Raw genomic sequence first — 11,449 nt, 5'->3', positions numbered from 1 at the left:
ACATATTAGACCATGTCAAATACGTGACCTGTGTTTAGTTATTCAGTACTTTACAATGCAACCTCAAAGCACCTACAGGTAGCCTAATTCTGATCTGATTGGTCAAAATACCAATAATTGGGCAAAATATCAGAATTGGTCTGCCTTTGGGTAAAAATCAGGTATAATTGCTCCCGAAATACAGGCGAGCAGAAGGCAATTCTTGTAAAAAAAAAACTCAATGTGTTAGAGGCCTGTACTGTCTGTGGGGCTGTAATTGACTAACAGGCAGTAGTGGTGTGTGGGTAGAATCACTGGGGAAGCCAAACCTATGTGTTGTGATAATTGCGTTGTTTGCTCTATAACATGTTAGCTCATATGCCTTGCGACCGTGATAAATAGGTCTAAGGTCGAGACAATAAGAAGACACAGTCGCTGAATAAATTCAACAACACCTTTTTTTTCATCACAAACCCGGGAGAGCAACCTCTGTCTGGTTGAGTCCACAAAGCATATTTCATGCTATATTCTGACGAAAGAATGCTTTATGGTTCATTGCTAATGAGCAAATAGATGGATTACTGGTATCTGAAACCATTTCCTTATATTAATTATAAACTGGGTGGTTCGAGACCTGAATGCTGATTGGCTGACAGCCATGGTATATCAGACCGTATACCACGGGTATGACAAAACATGTATTTTTTCTCCTCTAATAACGTTGGTATAGTTATAATAGCAGTAAGGCACCTCAGAGGTTTGTGATATACTGTTTGGCCAATATACCACGGCTAAGGGCTGTGTCCAGGCACTCTGCATTGTTAGCCGTTGTACAGTATACTGGCCATATAACACACCACCTCGGGCCTTATTGCTTAATTAGAACATATAAAACATAGGTCTACATAGCCCACAGGAGCTGTGTAGTAGAAACAGGAGATATTTATTCTGGTACAATTAACATATAACCTTTAACCTAAGGGGAAGAATAGGAAACTCTTTATCCAAGGGGTTATTTGTCACATAAATGGAAAGTTTTAGTGACAGAAGAAGCTGTTTAGTAGTAAAGAGGATTAATGTCTGTGTATGCACTCTACTGGTCTTTGCTGGAGACACTTTCACAGTTATAGTCAGTCTGTCTTCAGAAAAAAATTATCTATATATCTGTGTCATATCCATGCAATAATTGAGGTTACCCATTTTAACTCCCTTTTCGAAAATGCAGATATTTTCCTGTGTATGACCACTAAGGGGCAATGCAGTTCAATCTACAACAGACCTGGCGCCCTGCCAGACGATCGTCACTGTAGTTACCACAGCCACAAAGTCATAAACCCCGCCCATTTCTATCCTTTTTTTTTTACAGACAATGAGACCATTTTTACTTTGTGGCTGTGCTATCTAGTGGAAACCCTACCACACAGTGCTCATCTTACCGCTGTCCCCCACCCACTCAGCAACAATGGTAGTTAATGCCGTTTTCGGTTTTCTGCTGTGTGCCTCTCCTCCATGTTTTGTGTTCAGTCCCTACATGGGACTTCATTTCCCAAGAGCTCATCAATGTGATGTGTTTCTGCAGTGATGTATTACAGCTTGTTCATAGACATCCAACAATCTGTTGCTCCACATATGGTGTTTGAGAGCTGGCGCTTTGTGGGTCTACTTGCAGAGCAATCATTGTACAATTTCTCCATCCTGGCCGTCACGGTTTTGGCATCTAGTCTGGTTTGTATTGCCTTACAGGACTTCTCTGCTGTCGCTTCCCTATCTCACTCTCTGACATTTTTTAAACTGTTAACGAGGATGACGTGCTGGGCGCTTTAAATAAGTAATTTTAAAGATACATATCTCCTAACAAATCCCACTAACATATATCCTACTAGCATATCTCCTCCTACTAACATATCTCCTACTAACATATCTCCTACTAACATATCTCCTTCTAACATATATCCTACTAACATATCTCCTACTAACATATCCTACTAACATATCTCCTACTAACATATCTCCTTCTAACATATCAATTCAATTCAAGGGCTTTATTGACATGGGAAACATGTGTTAACATTGCCAAAGCAAGTGAGGTAGATAATATATGAAGTGAATATATAAAGTGAAATAAACAATAAAAATTAACAGTAAACATTACACATACAGAAGTTTCAAAACAATAAAGACTTTACGAATGTCATATTATATATATATACACATATCTCCGACTAACATATCTCCTACTAACATATCTCCTACTAACATACAGTGGGGCAAAAAAGTATTTCGTCAGCCACCAAATGTGCAAGTTCTCCCTCTTAAAAAGATGAGAGGCCTGTAATTTTCATCATAGGTACACTTCAACTATGACAGACAAAATGAGGGGGAAAAAAACAGAAAATCACATTGTAGGACTTTTAATGAATTTATTTGCAAATGATTTTGGAAAATAAGTATTTTGTCACCTACAAACAAGCAAGATGTCTGGCTCTCACAGTCCTGTAACTTCTTCTTTAAGAGGCTCCTCTGTCCTCCACTCGTTACCTGTATTAATGGCACCTGTTTGAACATGTTATCAGTATAAAAGACACCTGTCCACAACCTCAAACAGTCACACTCCAAATTCCACTATGGCCAAGACCAAAGAACTGTCAAAGGACAACAGAACCAAAATTGTAGACCTGCACCAGGCTGGGAATACTGAATCTGCAATAGGCAAGCAGCTTGGTTTGAAGAAATCAACTGTGGGAGCAATTATTAGGAAATGGAAGACATACAAGACCACTGATAATCTCCCTTGATCTGGGGCTCCACGCAAGATCTCACCCTGTGGGGTCAAAATGATCACAAGAATGGTGAGCAAAAATCCCAGAACCACACGGGGGGACCTAGTGAAATACCTGCAGAGAGCTGGGAACAAAGTAACAAAGCCTACCACCAGCAAGGGCATTGAAGATGAAACGTGGCTGGGTCTTTCAGCATGACAATGATCCCAAACACACCGCCCGGGCAACGAAGGAGTGGCTTCGTAAGAAGCATTTCAAGGTCCTGGAGTGGCCGAGCCAGTCTCCAGATCTCAACCCCATAGAAAATCTTTGGAGGGAGTTTGCCCAGCAACAGCCCCAAAACTAATTAGTAAGGAACTCCCCTCACCTGGTTGTTTAGGTCTTATTGGAAAAAACAAAAACCCACAGAGACTAGACCCTCCGTGGAATGAGTTTGACACCCGATTTAACCTATGCTTCTATACAGCAGGGGCATACTCTGGAGAACTGCTCATACACTGGAGATCTGGAGGTCTGGAGTACTGCTCATACACTGGAGGTCTGGAGTACTGCTCATACACTGGAGATCTGGAGGTCTGGAGTACTGCTCATACACTGGAGATCTGGAGGTCTGGAGTACTGCTCATACACTGGAGGTCTGGAGTACTGCTCATACACTGGAGGTCTGGAGTACTGGAGTACTGCTCATACACTGGAGATCTGGAGGTCTGGAGTACTGCTCATACACTGGAGGTCTGGAGTACAGCTCATACACTGGAGGTCTGGAGTACTGCTCATACACTGGAGGTCTGGAGTACTGCTCATACACTGGAGGTCTGGAGTACTGCTCATACACTGGAGGTCTGGAGTACAGCTCATACACTGGAGGTCTGGAGTACTGCTCATACACTGGAGGTCTGAACTACTGCTGGTTCTGTTCTACCTAATCATTAATGGCACCCACCTGGTATCCCAGGTCTAAATCAATACCTGATTAGAGGGGAACAATGAAAAATAAAGCAGTGGAACTGTCTTCCAGTCCAGATATGAATATGAGGGCTATACAGTATCAGTTGTAGGTACATGCAGCCAACAAAACAACATATAGACTAAGATCCCTGAGGGTTTATATAACCACTGAGGTTCTCCCATGCTCAGTCAGCACCGTCTTCACACATGACCAGTATTCTGCCCTTGAGTTGCGTTCCCATGCAAAACTAGACAGATAGCTAACAACTAAGTCTTCAATAAAACTCCCAAGGCGTGACTTTTCTTGAATGAATATATTGAAACGTTTATGTTGTGAAACTGCAAAATACAGAAAAGAATATACTTTAGTGTTCAATTCACACCGACATACTGTAGATGTACATTAAACATTTGAAGTTGCATGAATACAAAGCACGCGCTAAGGTACCATGCATCTGGCATGATGCCAAACCATATAGCTAATTGTTAACCATATGGTAATTGCTCCTTTCATTACTCTAATAATGTATAACCATCTATGTAGAATAACAAAGCATATTACACTAAAAACAGTAACAAAACTACAGTATTGTATATTTTACAATTCGTTTGCATGACGCATGAGCAAAGTAATACAGCTAACGACATACACAAAAGGCATTGCAATTTGTGAGTAAATGCAACCAACATTGATATGTAAGAAACTCTATCAATAACAAGATTATCATCATTAGCTAAATGCTTGAATCGAACTTACAAACAAATATTTTTCCAAGGCTGAAGCGTGACAAGAAATAACTACGTTGAAAGACCTGCACCGTAGCGTTGTTTGTAGCTGCTTCTATGCGTGCAAAACAAATTCTGAACTTCCCGTTTGCGTTGACTTTCTAAGTACCAGAAAGCGCCACTAGGGGGCAAATAACACCATTGAACACAATGAAAATCCAATTTAACCATTGTAATAAAATAATCTGTTATCTTCTAACAGGATGGCAGCACACTCCCCGCCTGGTATAATGAAATTGTGCCACTATGAAATAAAACATATCAAGAAACAAATAATGTCCTTTCTATTTTTATCTTTTGTCTCTAGGATGCTTCAGAAAGAAGAACAACAATCTCTGAGATTGGTCTCAGAAACACCTTAGCAGCTCCTTGCTTGACAATTTTTAGTTCTACTTTCCTAACCTTTTTGTCAGTACTGGGAAAGGTTTTGACCACAAGCCCGACTGTCCAGTCATTTCTGTGTGCCTGACTGTCTTTCAATAAGACAACATCTCCCACTTTTACATTTGGCTTTTCTGCTGTCCATTTTCTGCGTCTCTGCAGCGTTGTCAGGTACTCCTGTCTCCACCTTTTCCAAAAGGTGTCAGCGAGACACTGGACTTGCTTCCACTGTTTCCATTTCTCTTCTTTTTCTGTTGGAAGAGGGACATCCCACTCACTCTGATCAGAAGAGAGTTCTCTGATTAAGGCTTTACCTTGCATTGTTATTGGAGCCACAAACCCAAGGGGGTCATAAAGACTATTCACTGTGGACAGGATGCCTCTCCGAGTAAAAGGCTTCTCATTGTGGGACACCTGGAATGAGAAGCTGTCTGTTTCCAGGTTCCAGGAAAGTCCCAGACTCCGTTGAAAGGGGAGAGGATCCACTCCTAGGTCCAGATCTTTTAAGTGTTTTGCACGGTCCTCCATAGGGAAGGCTTCCATAACTGTTTTGCTATTGGATGCAATCTTGTGTAGTTTCATGTTGGACTCTGCCAACATTGCTTGTGTTTTTCTTAGAATGTTGACAGCTTCTTCTGTAGTAGCTACTGATGTCAGACCATCATCGACGTAGAAGTTCCTCACTACATATTGCTTGGGTTCTGACCCGTGTTCCTTCTCACCCTGTAGTGCTGCTCGTCTCATGCAGTAGATGGCTACGGCTGGTGAAGGGCTGTTCCCAAATACATGGACTTTCATCCTGTACTCAGTTATGTTTCTATCTGGGTTGTTGTCTTCATACCAGAGAAACCTTAAGTAATCTCTGTGATCCTCACGTACACCAAAACAGTAAAACATTTGTTGCACATCTGCTGTTAGTGCAATGCAATCCTTGCGGAAACGCATTAGGACACCCAAGAGTGTGTTGTTTAAGTCTGGACCACTGAGCAGAACATCGTTAAGTGACACGCCTTGACACTTAGCACTGGAGTCAAATACTACTCGTATTTGTTCAGGCTTTTGTGGATGGTAAACACCAAATATGGGCAGATACCAACGTTCTTTGTCTCCCTCTAGTGGCTGTGAAGGTTCAGCTTGGTCGTTATCCAGCATCTTTTGCATGAAGTCAATAAAATGACGCTTCATGTCAGGATTTTTGTCTAAAGTCCTGCGAAGTGATGTGAGACGGTTCATGGCCTGCTCCCTGTTATTAGGAAGGCGACGTCTATTGGGGCGAAAGGGTAGTGGAGCCACCCAGTTGTTTCCATCATCCTGGAAAACCTGTTTGTCCATAATGTCCAAGAAGGCTTTGTCCTCCACTGATGGTGCTGGTTTATCATCGTCTTGTGTTTTGTCGAACACGGAACATCCCAGGTTGTCTGTGTTCACAGTTGTGATTGGATCTCTCGAGTGCACTGTAGAGGGAGAGATGTGTTTCTGAGCTACGCTGTTGTAGTTCTCTTTTACCTGGATGATGTCAGGGCAAGGGCTCAGATAGGATGTGCGGCCATTTTGAAGTATGTTTGTCCTGAACACGTTAACATTGGCTGGTCGGTGAGCCGTTCCCAGACAGACCTCACCCACAATGACCCACCCGAGGTCGAGTCGCTGTGCATAAGGAGTGTCGTGGGGCCCATTGATTTGCTCTCGTACCTTGTGTACCCTTAAGATGTCTCGTCCTAAGAGCAGGAGGATGGGAGCGTCTGGGTCCACAGCTGGAATTCTGTCCATAACTGGTTGCAGATGGGGATGATGATACGCAATGTCGGGGGAGGGAATCTCCATCCTATCGTCTGGCATCATATCACACTCTATCAGAGTAGGGAGAGTGAGCTGCATGTGTCCATCTATAGACTCCACCATGAAGTTGACGGCTCTCCTGCCTGAAGTCTCTGTTACCCCAGAACACGTCTTCATGGTGTATGGAGCAGAGTTGCCATTGATGTTGAAGAGACTGAAAAACTCTGTCTTGGCCAGAGATTTGTTACTTTGTTCATCAAGCACTACATACATTTTGACAGCTTTCTCTCTTTTCCCAGCCGGATAAGCTTTGACTAAACATATTTTCGAACATGATCTTGGATTGACTGCCTCACCACAGATCTCTGTACACTTTGAGGTGACAGATAGAAGAGCATCGTCACCTTGCTCCCCGCCATTATCCGTCTCTGCTGTAGCGGTGTATGTATTTGTAGGGGCTGGGCCTGGATGCAGAGCAGCAAGATGCCTGTCGCTGTCGCACTCAGAGCACTTGATTGAAACCTTACAGTCTTTAGCTCTGTGCTGAGTTGTCCCACAACATCGGAAACAAATGCCATTGTCTTTGAGATATGATTTGCGCTCATCTAGAGTTTTGTATCTAAACCCACAACACTTTTTAAGAGGATGAGGCTTGTTATGTATTGGGCAGTGACGGTCAGGGTTTTCAACCTTTGTCTTACTGGGTTTGGTTTGGTGGTCTGAAGCCTCAGATGACACATCTGTCTTGTATACAGTCACAGGTGTCTTGCTGCTGTACCTGGCAGGTTTCTCACTTTTCATGGACACCTGGTTAGTTGAGGTGTAGAGGGTGAAGCTGGGGTCATTTCTAATTTTCGCCTGGTTCCTGATGAATCTCGAGAAGAACGAGAATGGTGGGAATGCTACCCGATAGTCCTCCTTATATTTGGATCCCTGTGCTATCCATTTTTCTTGTAAACTGAATGGAAGTTTCTCTACAATAGGGTTTACCCCCCGAGATGTGTCCAGATAAGCGAGGCCTGGAAGGTACCCTTCTACTTTAGCACACTCCAGTTCGAGAAGAATGTCACCTAGTTCTCTTAGTTTGTGATTGTCTTTGTTAGCCAGTTTTGGAAAATCATCAATTTTCTTCAACAGTGCATTCTCGATCACTTCGGGTGTACCATAGCACTCTTCTAGTCGTTGCCAGACCATGTTAAGCCCTGCTGTTGCGTTGAAAATATGGACAGATCTAATTCTGTTTGCTTGCTCAGACGACTCTGCCCCTAGCCACTTGGTAATTAGATCTAACTCTTCCCTGGCTGATAAATTCAAGTCTCTGGTCGCATTGAGAAAGGATGCTTTCCATGCCCAATAATTTTCAGGGCGATCATCAAACTTCAGGAGTCCTGAACTCACCATCTCACGTCGTAGGAGGTACTTGATGAGGTCTGGTGCCACTTGTGACTCAGGGAAGTTGTGTGTGTGTGACTGGAAGTGGGCTTGCTTTCCATTTCCACCATGCTGCTGTTCATTTCTTTTGAACGGAGAGTCTCTGCTCATGTTCTGTTGTTTGCTACTTACTGGATTATGGCATGTAGCTGGGTCAACACTAAGCTCTTGTTTCTCCACTTCAAATGGAAGTTCAGCAAAGTAGGGCCTAGCATGTTGTTGCACATACTCACATGTACGTTGGACTGGACTTAAGGGCTGTGTCCCTGTGTCTAGTTCTTTGCGAAGCGCTCTGCGTTCTGATTCTACAGCTTCTTCAAAGGCTGCAGCTTCAGCCAACGCAGCAGCAGCTGCTCTCTCAACTTGGAGAACATATAAAGTTGCCTCGAGGTCAGCTTTTTGCTTCAACAAGCTGGCCTCTATTTCTGCCTTTTGTTTCATCACAGAAGCTTCCTTCTCAGCATAAGAGACTTGTGCGCGTGCTGCCTCCGCCTTGGCACGTGCTTTGACGGCTGCAGAACTCGCAGTTGAGGATCTGCTTGACTGTTTTGATGACCTTGATCTTGTAGATTGAGACTTGGTCCCAATGTGCTGAAGAGGCTCTTCCATCTCTCTCTGTTGAACACCTGGCTCTGGTTGTTGCATCATAGACTGCTGGTCTTCCCTAGGATAAGAGGCTTTGTTGGCTGATGAACGTAGAAACATAACCACCGTGTGCAGTTATTCTTGTGCTTGAGCCCGCTGTGATTATGTTTTTTCACTATTCTGCCCTTGAGTTGCGTTCCCATGCAAAACTAGACAGATAGCTAACAACTAAGTCTTCAATAAAACTCCCAAGGCGTGACTTTTCTTGAATGAATATATTGAAACGTTTATGTTGTGAAACTGCAAAATACAGAAAAGAATATACTTTAGTGTTCAATTCACACCGACATACTGTAGATGTACATTAAACATTTGAAGTTGCATGAATACAAAGCACGCGCTAAGGTACCATGCATCTGGCATGATGCCAAACCATATAGCTAATTGTTAACCATATGGTAATTGCTCCTTTCATTACTCTAATAATGTATAACCATCTATGTAGAATAACAAAGCATATTACACTAAAAACAGTAACAAAACTACAGTATTGTATATTTTACAATTCGTTTGCATGACGCATGAGCAAAGTAATACAGCTAACGACATACACAAAAGGCATTGCAATTTGTGAGTAAATGCAACCAACATTGATATGTAAGAAACTCTATCAATAACAAGATTATCATCATTAGCTAAATGCTTGAATCGAACTTTACAAACAAATATTTTTCCAAGGCTGAAGCGTGACAAGAAATAACTACATTGAAAGACCTGCACCGTAGCGTTGTTTGTAGCTGCTTCTATGCGTGCAAAACAAATTCTGAACTTCCCGTTTGCGTTGACTTTCTAAGTACCAGAAAGCGCCACTAGGGGGCAAATAACACCATTGAACACAATGAAAATCCAATTTAACCATTGTAATAAAATAATCTGTTATCTTCTAACAGGATGGCAGCACAACCAGTGTAGGTCATGTGACAGCAGCACTGTCTTCACTACCAGTGTAGGTCATGTGACAGGATGTGAAGGGAACACTGCCTGCGGTTCAAACTCAGAAAAGACACACCCTCGTCTTCTGCCCTTGGGTGAATCCCCATCACCATCTTGGAGGGTGGTCCAAATGATTAGCCAAGTATGGGAAGTTTGTAACGTAAGAGTGTGTGTTCACTCCGGGCCCTGAAACTCCCCATCATTCAATTCACGATTGTGCATCCGCTAAGAAAAGTCCACCAAAAATGTCAAACTGAGCGCCAATATGGAGTCAACATACAAGTGTAAGTAAAAACAAATGGAAGTTAGAAATGATGCTACTAACGCACATGACGGCACAAACGCGTCTCATAAAAAGTAAATATGTTTTTGTTTGGGAAATTGTAGAAATAAAACATTTCCCTTAAGAAGTTCCAGCTAGGCCGGATAACATTTTGCTAATTAATTTGCTATCATACAGTAGGCATATATTAATAATTACACTTTACATTACATTTAAGTCATTTAGCAGACGCTCTTATCCAGAGCGACTTACAAATTGGTGCATTCACCTTATGACATCCAGTGGAACAGCCACTTTACAATAGTGCATCTAAATCTTTTAAGGGGGGAGAAGGATTCCTTTATCCTATTCTAGGTATTCCTTAAAGAGGTGGGGTTTCAGGTGTCTCCGGAAGGTGGTGATTGACTCCGCTGTCCTGGCGTCGTGAGGGAGTGTGTTCCACCATTGGGGAGCCAGAGCAGCGAACAGTTTTGACTGAGCTGAGCGGGAACTGTACTTCCTCAGTGGTAGGGAGGCGAGCAGGCCAGAGGTGGATGAACGCAGTGCCCTTGTTTGGGTGTAGGGCCTGATCAGAGCCTTGAGGTACTGAGGTGCCGTTCCCCTCACAGCTCCGTAGGCAAGCACCATGGTCTTGTAGCGGATGCGAGCTTCAACTGGAAGCCAGTGGAGAGAGCGGAGGAGCGGGGTGACGTGAGAGAACTTGGGAAGGTTGAACACCAGACGGGCTGCGGCGTTCTGGATGAGTTGTAGGGGTTTAATGGCACAGGCAGGGAGCCCAGCCAACAGCGAGTTGCAGTAATCCAGACGGGAGATGACAAGTGCCTGGATTAGGACCTGCGCCGCTTCCTGTGTGAGGCAGGGTCGTACTCTGCGGATGTTGTAGAGCATGAACCTACAGGAACGGGCCACCGCCTTGATGTTAGTTGAGAACGACAGGGTGTTGTCCAAGATCACGCCAAGGTTCTTAGCGCTCTGGGAGGAGGACACAATGGAGTTGTCAACCGTGATGGCGAGATCATGGAACGGGCAGTCCTTCCCCGGGAGGAAGAGCAGCTCCGTCTTGCCGAGGTTCAGCTTGAGGTGGTGATCCGTCATCCACACTGATATGTCTGCCAGACATGCAGAGATGCGATTCGCCACCTGGTCATCAGAAGGGGGAAAGGAGAAGATTAATTGTGTGTCGTCTGCATAGCAATGATAGGAGAGACCATGTGAGGTTATGACAGAGCCAAGTGACTTGGTGTATAGCGAGAATAGGAGAGGGCCTAGAACAGAGCCCTGGGGGACACCAGTGGTGAGAGCGCGTGGTGAGGAGACAGATTCTCGCCACGCCACCTGGTAGGAGCGACCTGTCAGGTAGGACGCAATCCAAGCGTGGATTACATACTTAATAGTAGACATGCACTCAATTGACTGTAGCGCATATAATATAATAATAATAATAATAAATGCCATTTAGCAGACGCTTTTATCCAAAGCGACTTAGTGTGCATACATTGTACGA

General features: G+C 43.6%; 1 protein-coding gene and 1 long non-coding RNA gene across 2 annotated transcripts; both read right to left on the bottom strand.

Moving 5' to 3' along the window:
- Window positions 1-2,083: 2,083 nt before the first annotated feature.
- On the bottom strand, window positions 2,084-8,804 carry LOC127919258 (uncharacterized). Its single transcript, XM_052502735.1, has 2 exons — window positions 4,465-8,804; window positions 2,084-4,046 (listed from the first exon to the last, which is right to left on the bottom strand). The coding sequence occupies exon 1, from the start codon at window positions 8,787-8,789 to the stop codon at window positions 4,797-4,799; it is 3,993 nt and encodes a 1,330-aa protein (XP_052358695.1). The 5' UTR covers window positions 8,790-8,804; the 3' UTR covers window positions 2,084-4,046; window positions 4,465-4,796.
- On the bottom strand, window positions 4,290-9,479 carry LOC127919259 (uncharacterized). Its single transcript, XR_008102373.1, has 2 exons — window positions 9,384-9,479; window positions 4,290-4,459 (listed from the first exon to the last, which is right to left on the bottom strand). It is a non-coding gene; the product is annotated as an uncharacterized LOC127919259 (long non-coding RNA).
- Window positions 9,480-11,449: the final 1,970 nt, after the last annotated feature.

This window comes from Oncorhynchus keta, unplaced genomic scaffold (assembly GCF_023373465.1).
Source record: "Oncorhynchus keta strain PuntledgeMale-10-30-2019 unplaced genomic scaffold, Oket_V2 Un_contig_16133_pilon_pilon, whole genome shotgun sequence".
NCBI lineage: Eukaryota > Metazoa > Chordata > Actinopteri > Salmoniformes > Salmonidae > Oncorhynchus > Oncorhynchus keta.
The sequence above is the reverse complement of the archived record's forward strand: the minus strand, read 5'-3'. Positions and strand labels throughout refer to the sequence as shown.

Bases quoted from the DNA above. Each gene is read 5' to 3' on its own strand.
- LOC127919258 (XM_052502735.1), bottom strand. From the start codon at position 8,789: ATGTTTCTACGTTCATCAGCCAACAAAGCCTCTTATCCTAGGGAAGAC.